General features: G+C 46.2%; 2 protein-coding genes and 2 non-coding genes across 6 annotated transcripts in view; all 4 read right to left on the bottom strand.

The window, feature by feature from the left end:
• LOC311368586 (eukaryotic initiation factor 4A-I-like) overlaps positions 1-6,127 on the bottom strand; it is a 6,236-nt gene extending 109 nt beyond the window's left edge. The window contains exons 1-11 of the mRNA XM_084487385.1: positions 6,043-6,127; positions 4,755-4,803; positions 4,539-4,671; positions 4,028-4,167; positions 3,317-3,485; positions 2,860-2,969; positions 2,308-2,451; positions 1,888-2,025; positions 1,410-1,499; positions 952-1,031; positions 1-611 (exon numbers count right to left, since the gene is read on the bottom strand). The exon at positions 1-611 is cut by the window's left edge and continues 109 nt beyond it. Of these exons, the coding sequence (XP_084343511.1) occupies positions 467-611; positions 952-1,031; positions 1,410-1,499; positions 1,888-2,025; positions 2,308-2,451; positions 2,860-2,969; positions 3,317-3,485; positions 4,028-4,167; positions 4,539-4,671; positions 4,755-4,803; positions 6,043-6,065 (1,221 nt within the window). The 5' untranslated portion in view covers positions 6,066-6,127 and the 3' untranslated portion in view covers positions 1-466. The remainder of the gene's footprint in view (positions 612-951; positions 1,032-1,409; positions 1,500-1,887; positions 2,026-2,307; positions 2,452-2,859; positions 2,970-3,316; positions 3,486-4,027; positions 4,168-4,538; positions 4,672-4,754; positions 4,804-6,042) is intronic.
• LOC311368904 (small nucleolar RNA SNORD10) lies at positions 701-840 on the bottom strand. The gene has a single exon (XR_014640057.1). It is a non-coding gene; the product is annotated as a small nucleolar RNA SNORD10 (small nucleolar RNA).
• LOC311368903 (small nucleolar RNA SNORD10) lies at positions 3,102-3,240 on the bottom strand. Its single transcript, XR_014640056.1, has one exon. It is a non-coding gene; the product is annotated as a small nucleolar RNA SNORD10 (small nucleolar RNA).
• Positions 6,128-6,669: 542 nt separating the features above from the next.
• On the bottom strand, positions 6,670-16,667 carry senp3b (SUMO specific peptidase 3b). 3 transcript variants are annotated; one of them, XM_084487065.1, is made up of 12 exons: positions 16,334-16,667; positions 14,886-15,011; positions 13,716-14,573; positions 13,174-13,317; positions 12,538-12,649; positions 11,839-11,986; positions 11,290-11,337; positions 10,789-10,866; positions 9,678-9,815; positions 8,735-8,818; positions 8,527-8,577; positions 6,670-7,695 (listed from the first exon to the last, which is right to left on the bottom strand). In XM_084487065.1, the coding sequence occupies exons 2-12, from the start codon at positions 14,971-14,973 to the stop codon at positions 7,585-7,587; spliced, it is 1,860 nt and encodes a 619-aa protein (XP_084343191.1). In that variant the 5' UTR covers positions 14,974-15,011; positions 16,334-16,667; the 3' UTR covers positions 6,670-7,584. The 3 variants fall into 3 exon arrangements, with proteins under 3 accessions (XP_084343191.1, XP_084343192.1, XP_084343190.1); XM_084487066.1 differs by having other exon boundaries at positions 14,889-15,011; positions 16,327-16,667; XM_084487064.1 differs by having other exon boundaries at positions 16,327-16,667.
• Between the last annotated feature and the right edge of the window lie 535 nt (positions 16,668-17,202).

Consider the following 17,202-nt stretch of genomic DNA (forward strand, 5'->3'; position numbering starts at 1 on the left):
ACACATAAATGGTAGATTTAAGTAGCTAGTCAAAACCCATCCCACCCCCATCTATACTTTTGTGTCCATCTGTTCCTGGAGCTTGACTAATTAGCTTCAATCATTAAGGTTATATTAATCGATAGAGCGCTCACACGGCCCAGTAAACATGCTTGATGACTTGCCAAGTCACTTGAACATTTCACATTTAAAATGGTTTTTCGTAGGGGATGGGAGCAAGGCAGGTGTGGGCATAGGGAAAATCTTTTAAGGCCTTGACAAAGAATAACTAGCTGGCGAAGCGCATTTAACTTTTATGTTGGCCGGGACGATCATTAACTTGAAAAATGCCAATTAAAAACTAGACTAGGTCTGCAGCCAGCCGGAGTTCTTAAGGATGTGGGTGGGGGGGGGAGCTGACAATTTGTGAGCATGACGGTATTTGTCTAAAGAATGAGGGGGCGGGACATGGTGTGGCTGGAACCCTCTAGATGAGGTCGGCAACGTTCATGGGCATCTCCTCGACGGTGGTGTTGTAGAAGGTCTCGATGTCCCTCAGGGTGCGCTTGTCGTCCTCCGTCACCATGTTGATGGCCACACCCTTCCTACCAAAGCGACCTCCGCGCCCAATCCTTCAGGAGGAACCAAGCATCGTAAACACCGTTAAGGATGGGCCAAACGCGGAGCACGTGACGAGCGCGGGGCACGTCGTTGTAAGGCTGCATTCAGCTAGTTAGTCTCTGATCATAGCCCCGGAAGTATGGTGCCAGGCGGCGGTCCGACCGGCAAAACGCCGACCGGTGCCACGCGGCACCAGGACCTTCCGGAGTCAGTTGACACGCATGGATTTCATCATTAAACAGCTCGGACCGTCGGGACACCCGGTCCAGTCAACCTAAAGCACCCACGTGGATGGGGGCGGTTGCCTGGCGCATTAAGCTACAGACGGGTTAACAGGGCAGCGGGTCATACCTGTGGATGTAGTTTTCCCTGTTGGTTGGCAGATCGTAGTTGATGACCAGGGACACCTGCTGGACATCAATGCCTCTAGCCTGCGGAGGACGAATTGTACATTTAGTCATGTTTTACCACACCCAGCACTCTCGTCTCATTTTAGACTAGCCACAACACCCATAGTCTCATTTTAGACTAGCGACAACACCCAAGACAAAACTCAGCCACAATAATGGTACATGAAGGAAAAATAACCATTGCTCAGTAGAAGTGGAGTACATCCAGAAAAATTATAATTTCTTGAAGTACGGCAAATGTCATCTGCAAATTAGTAGCGAGTTGGGACTGAGTTGGCCCAATCACTGTGGAGAGCAGAGGGAATTCTCTACCAAAACACTTTCAGGCCCACTCCAGCACAACAGCTGGGAGGAGAGGGTATCTTGGATTGAACATTGTGGTCGTGTTCGTATGCCTACCAGAAGATCAGTGGTGATGAGGACTCGACTTGAGCCAGAGCGAAACTCTCTCATGATCAGGTCCCTCTCCTTCTGCTCCATGTCTCCGTGCTGCAGGCGTCGAGAGAGCGTGACAGATTAAAGCAAGGCAATACACTTTGTAATTGCGTGTTTCTTTTTTACCCAAACATATATATAATAATAATAAAGTGTTGAGCTGTGACCATAGCATGAAACAGTCTTCTTTCTCACAAAGTAGAGCTGACTGGGATGAAGTATGGACTGATTCTCTATTCCCCCACCTGATAAAGAACTAGTGCCATGTGAGGACACTGCCTTGCCCAGGCAGGGGTTAAAATATATCTTAACAGTTTCAGAAATATTACAGAAATATTAACTGCCAGCAATGGCTTAAGTAGCTCATATATGTATAGTAAGGGTGTTTGTGCGTTTGGATGTAATCTGCACCTTTCAGTAGCTCTCATTGAAGGAGTCTTACCAGGGCAGAGACGGTGAAGTCCCTGGTATGCATCTTCTCTGTGAGCCAGTCTACCTTCCTCCTGGTGTTGATGAAGATCACAGCCTGTGTGATGGTCAGAGTCTCGTACAGATCACACAACGTGTCCAGCTTCCATTCCTACAAGGCAACGGGATACCAAGTACAAGTTAGAAATGCATTTTATGTCAATGTCACATCTAAACTGGTGACCACTACTTCAGATATTTGCATGTTTTCTGACAGGTTGTCGCTAGAACAGCGTGGCAGATTTGTCAAGACGCTTTGTAAAGTGCAAGCAAGGTAACCTTTTTTTTTTCACATCCCATATCATTTCCAAACCGGTTATTCAACCATCAAACTGACGGATACAAGGGGTGTAGGGACATATTGTACTGTTTCAACATGGAGCAACAGTCGCACCTCCTTCTCCACATTAATGTAGAACTGGCGAATACCCTCCAGGGTAAGCTCCTCCTTCTTCACCAGGATACGAATGGGTTCACGCATGAACTTCTTGGTGACCTCCAGCACATCAGTGGGCATGGTAGCAGACAGCAGCACCACCTGGTGGCCAAGTAGAGAACATTCTGATTCAGTACAATTTAAAACAGCAGGTTAAATCTAGTCAGAGCTGGCACAAAGCTGGCGATGCAGTTACTGAAATCTTTTAGTGTTGTGACCATAGCATGAAACAGTCTTCTTTCTCACAAAGTAGAGCTGACTGGGATGAAGTATGGACTGATTCTCTCTTCCCCCACCTGATAAAGAACTAGTGCCATGTGAGGACACTGCCTTGCCCAGGCAAGGGTTACAAAACACATCTTAACAGTCAACAGAAAATCGGTTGAGAAATCAACTGCCGGCCACCGATCGGGTAGCTCATGTATGTATAGCAGGGGTGTCTTTGACAGCACGTGAAATTAAAGTTTTCCCTTTGCAGTGCAGGCTGGCAGAAAGGGGGGAAGCTGTTACCTGTGTGCTGGGCGCAAGCTTCTGGAAAATCTCGTAGATCTGGTCCTTGAAACCACGGCTCAACATCTCGTCAGCCTCGTCCAGCACAAACATCTTGATGTATTTGGAAGCTGAGGAGCACACAAAGCGAGAAACCGCACCAAACGTCAACAACACTTTGAGACCTTGTTCATCTGGCCAGCTCCTGAAGGTCACAACGTTTCCTTTTAACGTGTACCAATTAATGTGGAGTGTGCACTGCTGTATTCAGCTAGTTAGTCTCTGATCATGGCTCCAGAGCCTGCTGCACTGCCACAGTCCGACCGGCAAAACGCCGACCGGTGCCACAGCGCACCAGGACATTCCAGAGTCAGTTGACACGCATGGATTTCATCATTACACAGCGCGGACCAGCGAGATATCTGGACCCATTTGCAGAAAATCTGCTACAACAACTTCAATCTGAATTGGCTCGTACCAAGATACTCGCGACTAAGCATGTCAAAGACGCGGCCAGGGGTGCCCACCACGATGTGGGGTGCCTCGGCTTGAAGCTTGGTGGCCTCATTGCGCACGTTGGTCCCACCGATGCAGGCGTGACAACCAGCGCCCATGTAGTCACCAAGGGCCAGGATCACCTTCTGGATCTGTAGGGGAAAGAGGACAATGTTTTCCTTGTTTCACAGTTGGGCTAAATTAGTGTTTTGATTACAGATCAAATAAGTGGCTTGCACTAATAGTAAGACTTGCAGTGTGCCCCGTGTTGCTAGAGCACAACTTGTAGGCTGCTTAGGAGTCACTTGTCATAAAACCAGTACCAACTCGTACGGTTTAAAGCTTGTTGTCTGCATACTAGTTGCAAGTAGGGATTGTGGGGCCCAGTCACAGTGGAGAAGAGACAGTCATCTACCAAAACACTTTCAGGCCCACTCCAGCACAGCAGCTGGGAGGAGAGGGTATTTTGGACCACATTGTATTGAACAGCTATACTCAAAATGACAAAAATGTGTTGATCCCACCACAGCCCAGAAAGGGCAATAGGGTTGTGACATGCAAAATGTAAAAACACAACAGAACATATTGGCAGTACTGGTGGGTAGGACATCACTTTACTCACAAGCTAGTTTTATTGACATTAATAGCCTTGTAAATCTATAAGCAGAATCAAAGTTGCCAAACGGTAGGTTACCTGCTGAGCCAGCTCCCTGGTGGGGGCCAGAACCAGAGCCTGGGTGACCTTTCGCTCCACATCAATCTGCTGCAGGATGGAGATTGCAAAGGTCGCAGTCTTACCTGTTCCAGACTGGGCCTGAGCAATCACATCATATCCTGGAGGAATGAAACAAAATGAGTACATATCCTTGACCTGCCTATTGTCAGACAAACTTCAAGAGGAAAATCTGTGTCCATAGCATGAAACAGTCTTCTTTCTCACAAAGTAGAGCTGACTGGGATGAAGTATGGACTGATTCTCTCTTCCCCCACCTGATAAAGAACTAGTGCCATGTAAGGACACTGCCTTGCCCAGGCAGGGGTGTTCTAGATAATGCACTAGACTTTGATGTGTCTGTATGGAAAGGAAATTATATATGCCCTCCTGGGAAAGTGTTCAAGTCGGCATTGAAAACCAAATACAGTAAAAACCAACCAACGCATTGATAAAACTCAATTCCTAATGACCTCATGCATGTTCAACTTACCCTTGATGCAAGGAATAATGGCCCTCTGCTGGATGGCAGAAGGTTTCTCAAAACCATAGGCGTAGATTCCTCTCAGAAGCGTCTCACGCAGGCTCATGATATCGAAACTGTCCGTGATCTCGTTCCAGTTACTCTGTAAGCAGGTTATCAAAGTAAGTTTCGAGCTGGATTTTTTTATAGGCTTACCGGGAACGTTTGGTTTCACTTTGGACATACCTCAATGATCCCGTCCGGCTCCATGCCCTCGGGGCCATTGTCTTTGGGACTAAAGGAAGGAAGGAAAGAAATGATTATAACAGAGTTACAGTATACTAATAAATTCGCCTTCAACAGGCGTTAATCGTGGTTAACATGTAACGGACCGAATGGTATACATTGCTGTTTAACCAATGGGCCATAAGACATTAGCCCTTAAGAGGATATTAAAAAGCGCAATAGAGCTGTGCGCAATATTAAAGCAGGCTCCCCTCGGCTAGGCAGTCCGTCGCTTGGATTTCGACATCCAAGATGGAGGTTTGGCAAACGCCGGCATGATATAGGCTAGGGTAACTAGCACGACCGATGTGGAAAATACGAATTGTACGATCCTCGCAGCCATTAGAATCAACTACATATACAACCTAGTTCAATAAACCGCAACACGTTTTAATTTGTGGCCAGTCCGATCAGCGTTTCACGGAACTATGAGGGCAGGCCGCAGAAAGGCCCGGCCGGTCGACACCAGGCCCCGTAAAACGCGACGAGGGCCTACGGGGACAATCCTCCCACAACGCAAACCTATCGGCGCCTCAAAATCTAGTCCTCAAAATAAACTACCGAAACTATTATATTCCCGTAACAACCAGTTTCATTAAAAGGGACGGCACAGAAACGGGCCATGTAGCGCAGTGCGGCCTAGCATGCTAAGCTAGTGGCTAACGTCATTCCGACCATGTGCGCTCGTAATTTTTTTCCTTTTAAAAAAGACAGGAGCGGGTGAAATACGACGTGATTGTAACGGCTACCGCGTGTCTAACCTCATATAGCCCTAATGTTAAGCGCCGGGTGAGATAGCGTTTTACGATTTCGATCCGAATTCGTACAATGAGGATTGGGAGTAGAGTTTTTTTCGGGGCCTTCGCGTTCACGTGCTGCGACGCGCCGGCTGCTGGGCTGCGAAAACCCGCCCGTTCCTCAGACCGAGACCCGAACAGAAATACCCACGGTGGTTCTAGGTGCGAGTTTCGGATTTAAAAAACACCAGGCGTGTTCTGGTGCGTGTCCATAGCGGGAAATACATTTCGTCTGTTCGCAGTTTCCTTGTCTAGTCTAGGCGGGGTCGGTGGCAGAAACGCCATCGAAGCTTTCTCTCGACTGGTGAAAAACGGACTATTGTGCTCAAAATACAACAAATAGCATGCGGAGTCACAACGGACCTAAAGATAGTTGAACGTGGAATAATTTAAGATCGAAAAGGTTGAAACTCGTGAGAAAACGGTGAACGTAACGAAAAAATTCCTCTTACCTATCCTCATATTCAGCCGACATTATTACAAAGGAAGAAAATGTGGCACAAATGTACTATATACGTCGACGTAAGACACAAAGAAGCCTATTCATTGCAGGAGAGCGCCTTCACTCATATTTAACTCCGCCCACCTCGGTGTGTGATTGGTTTATAGACGTGTCGTTAGAATGTGGGCACTGCCCCGGTACCAATGAGTGTTCGTGTTCGTTGATACAAAGAGCAGGTCAGCGGGGTGGAGCTGCATGCCGTGTCATATGATGTTAAAGAGAGGAAGACATAACTCCGCTCTCCCGAACCGTCCTCTATTAGATTTTAAGCGATCCATTTATACACGGAAATATGAATATTCCTCTTTTTGTCATAATCAAATTAGTATTTTTATTGGTATTCCCTGATATTCTTTGATTTTTGCAAGTGCTAGAGAATGCTGTAATATGGATGACTGAACTGGTAGTTTTCCCTTAAAGAGCTGTTAAGACAATGAGTCATTCACGTTAATTGACATCAGCTAAACATGTGCGATGACGTCGATTATCAATCCATAAATCCAAAATGTTTTAAATGTAATCCTATTCTACTGTATGCCTAATGACGATAATGAAGCTCCATAAGACCATTATTTTCCATGTACGTTTTATTTTTTAGCAACCATAACGTATTGTAGAAGATATATAAAACAGTCAATTATGTTTCAACAACTTCAGTTGGGAAGAAAAAAACAAAAAAATAATAACAATCATAAAAACGTAACACGAAGCTATTAGATAGAAGATATCGAGAAGGCAGGGAAGGATGGGGGTTACCGGCTTTTTTTTTTTATTAGTATTTTTACTTTTAGCCCCCCAAAAATTGGCCTCTTTCAACCACAATAAAATAATAACCGTTGACATGTACTTCACATCAAAGTTGCCACAATGGAGGAGAGGAGAGAAAAAAAAAAGATGGAAAGGTGGGGAATTTGAAACGAGTCAGAATGATGAATAAGCATGGGGTGGGTGGGGTGGGTTGGGTTGGGGGGGGGGGGGCAGTGGCGAAAAGTACAAATGAAATGCCTTCTGGATGTTGCCATCGGAGGACAATAACAACAGCACAACACACTCCTTTTGAAAAAAGGCTGCTCTTGTATGTCCAGCCAATCGCTGCCCTTTGTCCTTTCGTAAGGTTTGCATTTGTGTCCTTGCCTCTTCCACACTTGAACCGAGGAGCCTGTGCATGGAAATCAAAAGGAGGGCAAGAAAAAAAAAATCTAGAGAGAAAGAGAGAGAGAGTGAGTGAGAGAAAGAGAGAGAGTCTGTCTTTGCAGCCCACTATGGGTGAGTATCTTGTGTAGAGACGAAGACAAGGGAAAAAGCTGCCAGCCCTGGCCGACCTCCTGGATCAGCTCATGTTAGGCCGACTCCCCCCCCTCCCCACCCCCCCTGCGGTTCTCGGGGATTCTTCCATGCGACAGGGGCTGAAGTTGACTCGCAGGCGTGTGGCGATGGAGGCGGCAGTGGGGCGGTGGGAGCCGGGATGGAGGTTGGGGCAGGGGGGGCGGGGTCACAGCGTGAGTTTGCAGTGACACAGTTCTTTGTACATTTGCCTTCTCAGCCGCGGCATGTCCTGTTGTCCGAAGCTGAACGGCAGGCCCAGCGCCAGACACTTGCAATACTGGAGAGATGGGGGTCAAGAAAAGCGAGTGAGACGGAGACCCAGACCCAGACAGACACAGACAGACCGACAGACAAGGAAAAATAAAGATTGGATATCTTCTGTGTGTTAACTATAACATTTCCTATATACAAATAACAACGTTAATAAAAATACATAGAAATATGTACATGCATAATCCATTAAAAACACAGATGTGCCGAAAGTCAGATCATAATGAAGACTGAGCTAAACCACAGCGCTCTAAACCAAACTAGTCTAACTTCCATTGAATATTAAGCTCTCGTCAGCCACCATGAAAACGTGGTTATCAGTATGTAATAGAGATGTTTTTAATCTCATCAGAATCTGATCCCTCTTGGCGTTTCATTTCCATAGGATCACTGTGTGTTCCAGTAACGTGGTATATTACGGTGTGTGAGGTCACATATGGGGCAAGTATTAACAAGAAACTCTGATCATACCAGCATGATTTAGTGTGACAACATCCCAACACATTAAGAGCATTTGAAGTCGTCTGAACCTGCTTTGTGATAGTTTTAAATATTGAAACAAAATACTGAAAAATACATTTAAAGAAAATGATTTGCCGTAAAATTGCTTGGACGACAAATTTCTCAAATGAAATAAAATCAATTTCTGATGTTCAACCCTTGTATCCCTACTGTAGTTTAGAAAGATAAAATCCATGCTGCAACACACTTAAAACAGCGAGAGCCTGTATATTTCTTTGTGATCCCGATACGGAACAGACCAGGTGAGGTAGGGTAATCGAGGGGAGGGAAAACCGCCGCAGTGTGAGAGCGGCTGTGGAAGACTTTGCACACCAACCTGTAGTACAAAGGCCCCGCAGTCACTGTCGTTGTTTTGGCGGCCCACGTTCTGAAACACACACCCATAAGCATCATTTTAAAAAAATAATGCACACACAAAAATATTGCACACATGCTTTTTGACACTCTACATTAGCTGCATCCAAAAGACAAGTGAAGTAGCAGATTTACAACGCCGGAGGAACATATCTAAAAACAGATCTCACCATTTTGAAGAATCCATTCCATCCTGTTAAAAAGTCTTGCCGCTGCTTTTTGATGGCCTCAGCTTGAAGGTACTTGAAGATGTGCTGAATAAGAGCAGATCACAGTTATAGATAGATACACAGTCCGCCAATGAGAACTGTCCCATATGCATTATCTGTGTCTGCAGATGGTGAGCTCAAGGTATTCAATCATGAAGGATCACAAATAAGAGTGGGATGGTTCTTAAAACAGAGACAGAATCTGAGGTGCAAACATACAGAGTCCCCGGTTCAGTCCTTCTGTGTCCCCCCCAAATACCTTTCTACCAATCATCATTTTGGTAGAAGCAAGGAAGAAGCACAGCACTTCGAACATTTGTGGTGGGAGCCATCTGCAACATTGCTTATCCTCATAATCTGGTCATGTTCTTTCAGGGAATGCATTTCCTTACTGTTTTGACGATTATTCGGAAGAGCAAAATGATCTCTCTCTACGAGAGAGATCAAGGAAGATCATGGGCATGAAATTCCCCTTTAAAATCTCCCAACCTATAGAATTGCTTGGGAAAACGACAACATGCTCAGCTCCACGGATAAGACACCAGGTGGAGGCATTTCCCCAGCCTTGCAATCATTGGTCAAAGTTTGCTCTGTCCAATCATGGAGTTGCCGTGCTAAACCGTCTGCTAAACCAAGCATTTCTTGTCTGTAATTAGTACCAATGTTTGTGAGTTAAATCAATTGAATGCATTTATAGATCCATTTTAACGCTGAGTTGGTAATCAGACGATTGGTACTCAGACTAAAGTGTGTACGAAATACACAGCCGTTTGGACACATTTTTGGCACCCTCTACACACGTGTCAATTTCATCATCGTTCTGTTGAATCCGGGGCTGAAACCGAGCCGGACGGCGTACTTCCCCGTCCGGGGGGGCTCTCTGGACGGGGTGGGGGGGACCAACCTTTGGACAGCGGCGATTGAGGGTACGCTGGGAGTCAAAGTAGGTGATGGCGCGGCGGGTGATGTCCACACTGACCAGGGACCAGTGGACCTCCAGGTGGATGGGGATCAGCAGCAGATCCTTCTGGAAGATGTCCACCTGCACAGGGAAGAGGAAGGTCAGGGAATAGAGAGAGAGCGGGGGTGGTTGGATGAGAGTACCAGAGAAAGGCACATTCAATAGAAAAAACAGCTTGGTAGATGGTTGCCAGGGAACTGACGACCCATTGAGATGCAATTGATTTACAGTCAGAAGATGCCCAAGGTGCAGATGTTTTTACTATGCTCGGCCGAGGAGAGAGAAGTGATGCACTTCGGTGGTGGTAAACTAATCAATCTCAGATAACGGGAGATTGCAGGTTATTCTTTACTTTTTCGATTCTCATTCAGACATGTGTGACACTACTGTTTGGAGTTTGAGGATAGGTAAACAAATGTTTGCTTCTTGTCGTCCTTGTTGTTGTTAACCGTAGACAAAGATCCCCTAGGGCAGGGCTATTCAACCTCCTTAACAAGTGGGCCAAAAAGGAAAACCTCTGGGGGTTCATGGGCCACACAAAGAGTAAAACTATGTCAATGAATTGCTACAAATAAATCGTACTTAAAGTAGTGTTAACTTAATAGATATAGTACTACTACATGGAATAAACTTGGCATACGCATTCCTTTCTTCTTCACTTTTAATCTTGCTTGGAGAGACATCTTGAAGCGTGTTGTTAGCCTAGCTAAAGTGAGTTTTTCCGTGGCCCGCCAGCATAGAATGCAACGTGAGCTTGACTGAGCCAATAGCAGGTGACAGCAGACAGAGCCTTATAGGCATGTGTATGACAGATTTAGTGCATTTGTTTTATTTATCATATTACACTGTAATATGATAAATAAAACGAATGCAAACCAAAAATCTATTTATATAAATATATATAAAAAAAAATAAAAAAGTTTTAGGTTTGCAGGCAACCTCTTACAGGCCAGAAAAAAATGAAGAAGGGCTGTATTTGGCCCACGGGCCGCTAGTTGAATAGGGCTGCCCTAGGGGACCCAACCCCTCCCCCAGGACTAACCAAACAACTTACGTTTTTCGTCCACCGCTTGACTCCGTCGTAGCCTTTTGTCCGCAGCTTGTCGTAGAAGAAGCTGTTGAAGAAGTGGACCTGGACAGCGGAGCAGGGAGGAGACGAGACATGGCATGAGTCAAGGAGAGGAGAGACTCCGTTAACGTGGGCTGTTAAAACGGGAGGAACTCATTTTATCCAAAAGAGTTTGAAGAGTTCTTGAGATTCTATTTGCTTCCGGCCTCTTCGTCCCAGGCTCAGAAACAATCACCAATATGCATATCTCAAATGACGTAAACATCTGATTAGACCAGATCTGTACGGTTGCTCACAAGGATTTAAGACTCAAGGACAATGAAGGAATTTTGATTAAAAAAAACAAATAATCACTATATTATTGGAGTGAAAGGACCATGTATTTTGGGGGGAATTTGGCATTTTAACAACTGAATACAAATCTGAAAAACTGAAATTTAGCAGATCAAAACCTTTTATCTTTATGTTGTTCATGTGTACATTTACCTTCTCTGGCACTGAATCCATGACCAGGTCACCATACATGTTCATCACCTAAACAACAAAAAACATTATTCAATCACACTGCAACGTAGAATACTTGAATTCCCTTGGGCCATCATATCTCCCGTTAAAAAAGTGTCAGGAGGGTAAAACGGATATTATTCAGCTTACAAATCCATTCATCTTCCATTCCAACTTGTTATTAAAGGGCCCTTATTATAAACACTAGGTGTCAGTGAGATCAGCCATTCAGAGCAGTTCAAAAATAGGCAGACATCCAACGCGGGTGCGTCCGCCTCTCTGCATGATGGACCAACCAGTTGGTACAGTCCACTGGGTGGGCTGACAACACTGTACTATCCCGCATACATCCGGAGGTGGACAGTGACACGCCCACTTGTGATGTCATTTCACCAAGGCACAGGGCTTGGATTGGCTAATCACTTACAAGCTGTGGTAAAAGAGGAGCCCTTTAACCGCCGTGTGTGTGATGTGCGATGACTTCCGGTACCTCCGCCACAGGGCGGGGCCTTAAAGGGATGGGGGGGGTACCTGGTCGTTGAGCCAGTTCTGCCCGTACAGCGTGCTGAGGTCGTCCATGGTCAGGACGTGGCGTTTGTAGTTGACGCGGAATGTCCGCACCAGGGCGGTGCCGGAGGAGCGCTGGAAGGACTGGATCAGGTGCTGCACCACCACTTTCCTGTCACCGTGGACGACCACCACCACACCGTCAGTATGAGCACCGGAAGAAATTGCGTCTCTTACGACAAAATGACAACGGTTTGATCCTGACATTTGCCGTGCATGTTTAGCCATATGCACATGAGTCAATGTAAATGTCGGTTCGCTAATGAGCCAACTTTGGACTCCCCCAGGCGGGCCAATACTGATTGGTGGTTTCACGTGATCAATACATCCTCATCCTCCTCATAATATAAGTAGAGTTAACGGTCCAGCAGAATTTGGTAGCATCTAGCGGTGAAGTTGTAGATTGCAACCATCTGGATACTATCTATTTCGCTAGCTAAAGCTAAATTCTACATACTGCACCCTTAAATCATAATCTTAAGCATTAAAAGATTAAGATTCAGAAGATTAAAACCTCATTAATTCACCTTCATGATTTAGGGGCCTTTTCTATTGGTCAGATTAGAAATATCAATTGGACAATGGTAAAATCAATCAGACAATGGTAAAATCACTGGTAAAATGTGTCCCCTTTCATAATAAATGCAGTTCTGTTTTATGGACCTGTGAGGCTGGGAGAAGCTCTCGCCGAAGATCTCCTGGAGCTTCTCCACGACGTCGTCCACGTGGATGGGGATCAGGCTGCCGTACTGCTGCAAAGACTCTTCTAGAATCCCTGCGCAGGCCGAAGAAAAAACAGGAGTTATAACTTATAATGGCATATCATTATTATCATCATATCATTATTATCACGAATATTTGAACTCTTTGTGAAAAAAGAAAATTCTAATTTCAATACAGAATAATTCCTACAAAAAATAATTAAGCTTGTTAAACAGTTCCTTCATTTTGCCTGAATCCAACACTATGACCGTGACCAAATTAACTCACTTGTGCCCTATATAGTGTCCCTTTAGGCCATCACCCTTGTAAAGTAAATCTGGTTCCCTCAACAGTGCATTACCAATCATGCACCGCAAAAAGGTACAACTGATGTACACTTATTTCCACACAATATCCCATGATGCATAGTGTTCATTTTCATTGGACACATCGGATGTCGACACATCCATCGCTTTCCGGCACATAAATCACCTCCGAATTCCCCTCATTCTCATCCTCGTTCGCTAAACAGAGCATCAGGATCCGCCCACGGTGGTGGTGGGGGGGGGGAACAAGTGAAGGCCTTTTTTTTTTTACCGGTCACGCAGCTCATGTGTTCCTCCGTCAGGGCCAGCTCCACGGGCTTGTCCCGGACCCCGTACGAGATCTCCGCCTCCCTCCTGGCCGCCTCCATGGAGCCGTCGCGCCGGCCGCTCACCACGCATCCGTTCAGTCGCTCGTCTGCCGGAGGGGGGGGGGGGAGAGAACCACACAGAGGCTGAGGAGGGGGTTGGGAACCACCAGGTGAGGGGGAAGGGGACGGGGGACGGGGGACGGGGGACGGCCAGGCTTATCATGGTAGAGAACTGGCCTTGTGGTTGGGGTCTTGACTAGCCCTGATTGTTGGCAGACACGGTTACTAAGCGCTCAACACAGCTAACCACCAACAAAGTTTAATAAGGGCTGAAACATTGATAGGATTTAAAAAGGTGTTATGGGTGGCAGTTGGAAACGGGCCGTACTCGGTCTTCTACAATTGTTTTATACATTTCTGTGTTCAAGCTACCGGTTAATTACCACTAGCTGCAGATACCACTAACGACGCAACGCCCGTGGTAGAGAACGGCATCTCATCCCACCTGTCTCCGACTCTGAGAACCGCTCCTCCTCCTCCTCCTCCTCTTCGTCCTCCTCCTCCTCCTCCTCCCCGTCGTCTGAGGAGGGCGTGCCCCTGTGCCGGATGTCCCTCTTCTGCTGGCCGTAGAACGTGTACCTCTGCCATCGCCGGGCGCGCCGGTGCTTCACGACCCCCGCCCACAGGGCCCGCTGGCGCCAGGACTTCCAGTGCTGGGCCAGGCGGTAGCGGGCCCCCCCGCCGCCACCACCAGCCGCCGCCGCCCCCCGCAGCCCCCGCAGCTGCCTGAGGCGGCGCAGTGCCCCGAACCCGCTGAAACGCGAGCCGCGGACGACGGGTCGGGGCCGCGGCGAGTCGGCGGCATCGCCACGGTAACCGGCGACGGGGACGTCGAAGCTCTCGGCGCTGGGCAGGGGCCCGCGGTGCAGGAGGAGCTGCTGCTGCGGCTGCTGCTGCTGCTGGTGGTGGTGGTGGTGGTGGTGTTGCGGATGCTGCTGCTGCTGCTGCTGCTGGTGGTGGTGGTGGTGGTGCGGCAGCAGTTGTGGGTGGAGGGGCTGGTTGGACTGGGAGGGAAATTGGGCGCCCTCCCACTCCAGCTCCGACTCCCCATCGTCCTCCTCGTCTTCCTCCTCCTCGTCCCATAGCTCCCCTTCGAACTCTTCCTCCTCCTCAAAGTTGTTTTCCGCCTCCTCAAAGTTGTTTCCCGCCTCCTCGTCGCCTATTGCCTCGATTGCATCCTCCTCGTCCTCCTCCACATATTCCCCTTTCCAGACCTTCTCCTTCTGCCCCAGCTTCAGTTGCATGGGGCTGGGCACGCTGTGGCCCGATGCAGGGTCTAGGAGGTGATCCCCAGGTATCCCACCTATTTAAAAAAAAAAAAGTGACTCGTTCAAAGTGAAGAAAGTCTGCATGCACATCAGCAATTAATTTCTGAAACGTGAACACCTCAATACACATACGTTGGGGAATATATGACACAAAACTACCATTCCGAATCAAAAAATGTTATTGATGGTTACACTACAGAAAAATATTTCCATACAAATAAAATTCCAAGTTTTTGGTATTTTCTATTGAAATGTTTGAATTTCCATCTGAATAAAAGTATAAATCCATCCATCCGTCCATCAATTGTTTTGAAGAATCGTAATAATAAACCATCCAATCTGCGTACCACCTCCGGTGTCTTCCTGGCCTACAGCGGTCAGGCCCAGATCCCCCTGCCAGCGGTTCTGCGCGAGGCTACCGCCGCCGTCTCTCATGATCCACGGGCACCCCACTACCTGCGCCAGCTCGTCGCCTGAGGACACAAACAGGGAGAGGGCCCACACAATGAGGATGGGGTTTAGAGTTTGGCTATAGATTGATAGACATTTTTTTCCCTTGTTGCCAAAATTGTGTCTTCACAACAATCACACTCCACAAACGATGCACCTATAGGACTATTGTTGCTGTGTTCAGTCATTCTTAATTCAACATTTCTTGATTTCCGCAGGATCTTTGGCCTTCACCTACATTGGGGAAACTGTAGACATTGAAGGGTGGAAAACAAAATGGTTTGGCTATTGGCAATGATTACTCATTCATTGCTTCGATTGTAATAGGCTTTAAAAAAAAAAAATCGAAAAATGTGAACTTTCTGTGAATTATACACCAGGTATCATGCCAATTGGACTCAACATCATTAGTTGGTAATGGTTTAGAAATGTCTCATAAATTTAACTTTGGTTCTAATTAGTCAAACTACTACACACGTCATCCTGGATATGTTATATTGTGTGCATTTAGCAATAACAACAATATTTAAAGGATGAATCGCAATAAATACCACATGTACAGATGGTACAGTAACCATAACTACGATATGAAACCGAGATTTTTGCAGCCCTACTACTAACCCGAGTTATTTTTGCAGCGCTTCTATCCAGGCTACCTGCCTCCATTACCAGCGCTGCACAAATCGTTCATGTTTCTTAATGCTTATTGTCCAATTATATAACAAAGTTACGATTCAATGCAATTTCAAGTATGCAGTTGTAATTAGCACAGCTATGTGCCCATCTTGTGAGCCACAGTATTTTAGTGATATCCTCCAAGAAATGCAGAGCTCTGCTCAATGCGTGCATGTGCCGGTGAGCTTCTGTAAATGCCACCAGAAACAGCGGGATACACAGCAACATTAGGCGATAGCGTCATTAATTCACATGTTTGATTAGATACATTAAATATTCAAGGAAACTACGTGCCAAGCACACAGTCGTGAAGTAGATGAGAAGTGTTGTGCAAAAAACAGTCCCACCCGATGCTAGTGTTGTTACATGCCGAAACGTGTGGGTAGTTAGCATCGTCAGCATCCATTACAGAGAAAGCGGTGAGCTCTCGTCGTTTTTTTTAATAGTAAAGCAACTCTTTTCCCAACAGCGCAAATTACATGCAGGTACGACCGTGCACTATTTTTGCATCCAAAAAGTCAAAACGGCAGGAGGACGTGCGTTGCTAATGGCTAACGGCGACTGCTGTGAGGTGGAAGCTAACGGCTAGCTAGCGAGCCACACATGAAACCACTTCTAGTGGGCCCGTGTTACCACAAGAAACCCACTGTATCGTATACGTACCGTTTACCTGCAGTTTTATATGAATGTGATTCCAGTATGGAGCGAAATGTGGGCCGTGCCTTTTAATGTTGTGATTGGATCAGAAGCTAATGTTGCTACTAGCCCTCATTCAATGAAGGCAGGTGTCGCTTCGGTGGAACAGCCAGATGTCACCTCCTCACTTTGATATTTTTCCGGTTTCCGGACCCGATAAATTACAAATTGTGATCCGACATTGGGTGATATAGATTCAAAAGCATGAGTCTGTTCTACGCAGATTTTCTTATTTCACCGAAGAAGCGAGTTTTGAAATAAATAAGGCTGGGGATCGTTTAGCCGAACCATAACAAGCCCGGCGCGCAACATTTGCGTCATCTTTATTGGACGACTCTATGTGGGGGACGCGGTTGTCTACCACGGGTCAAAAGAACCTCAGCGCGACCTAACTTTCGACCCTCCTGTCATTACTTTATACACGGATTATATAAGATGCTCCGATCCCATAGGCAATGAAACCCCACGACACGAATGTATAGATAGATCAATATGCTACTTAAATGTGATATCACCTACAAAGATGCACCAGGCAAGCCTGTCAGTGACCTGGGGGGGTTGCTGTTAGGAACATATTTATGTAAGATGATGTAACTGTATGAATCGAGATTTCAGATCACTGACGAACTACATTGAACCATGGATACATTTTAATAACCGCATTACACCGTCCTGTTTGACAGAATGTAGGGTAATGTAGTAATTTGTAGGAAGTTAAACTTTGGATTTATATCATATTTCATTACATTTATATAGCGCTTTTTGTAAATACGAAAATGCATTATAAATATAAAATTCCACGGTCAAAAAAAATAATTATGCATCAAGAAAATAAACAAACCG

This window comes from Micromesistius poutassou (assembly GCF_964030765.1).
Source record: "Micromesistius poutassou genome assembly, chromosome: 23".
NCBI classification, from domain to species: domain Eukaryota; kingdom Metazoa; phylum Chordata; class Actinopteri; order Gadiformes; family Gadidae; genus Micromesistius; species Micromesistius poutassou.

Excerpts from the sequence above, each read along its gene's own strand:
- senp3b (XM_084487065.1), bottom strand. The coding sequence starts at position 14,973 with ATGAGAGACGGCGGCGGTAGCCTCGCGCAGAACCGCTGGCAGGGGGAT. Across the intron at positions 14,574-14,885 it reads CCAGGAAGACACCGGAGGTG|GTGGGATACCTGGGGATCAC; the intron begins GTACGCAGATTG and ends TTTTTTAAATAG. Across the intron at positions 13,318-13,715 it reads GTTCTCAGAGTCGGAGACAG|ACGAGCGACTGAACGGATGC; the intron begins GTGGGATGAGAT and ends CCCCTCCGGCAG.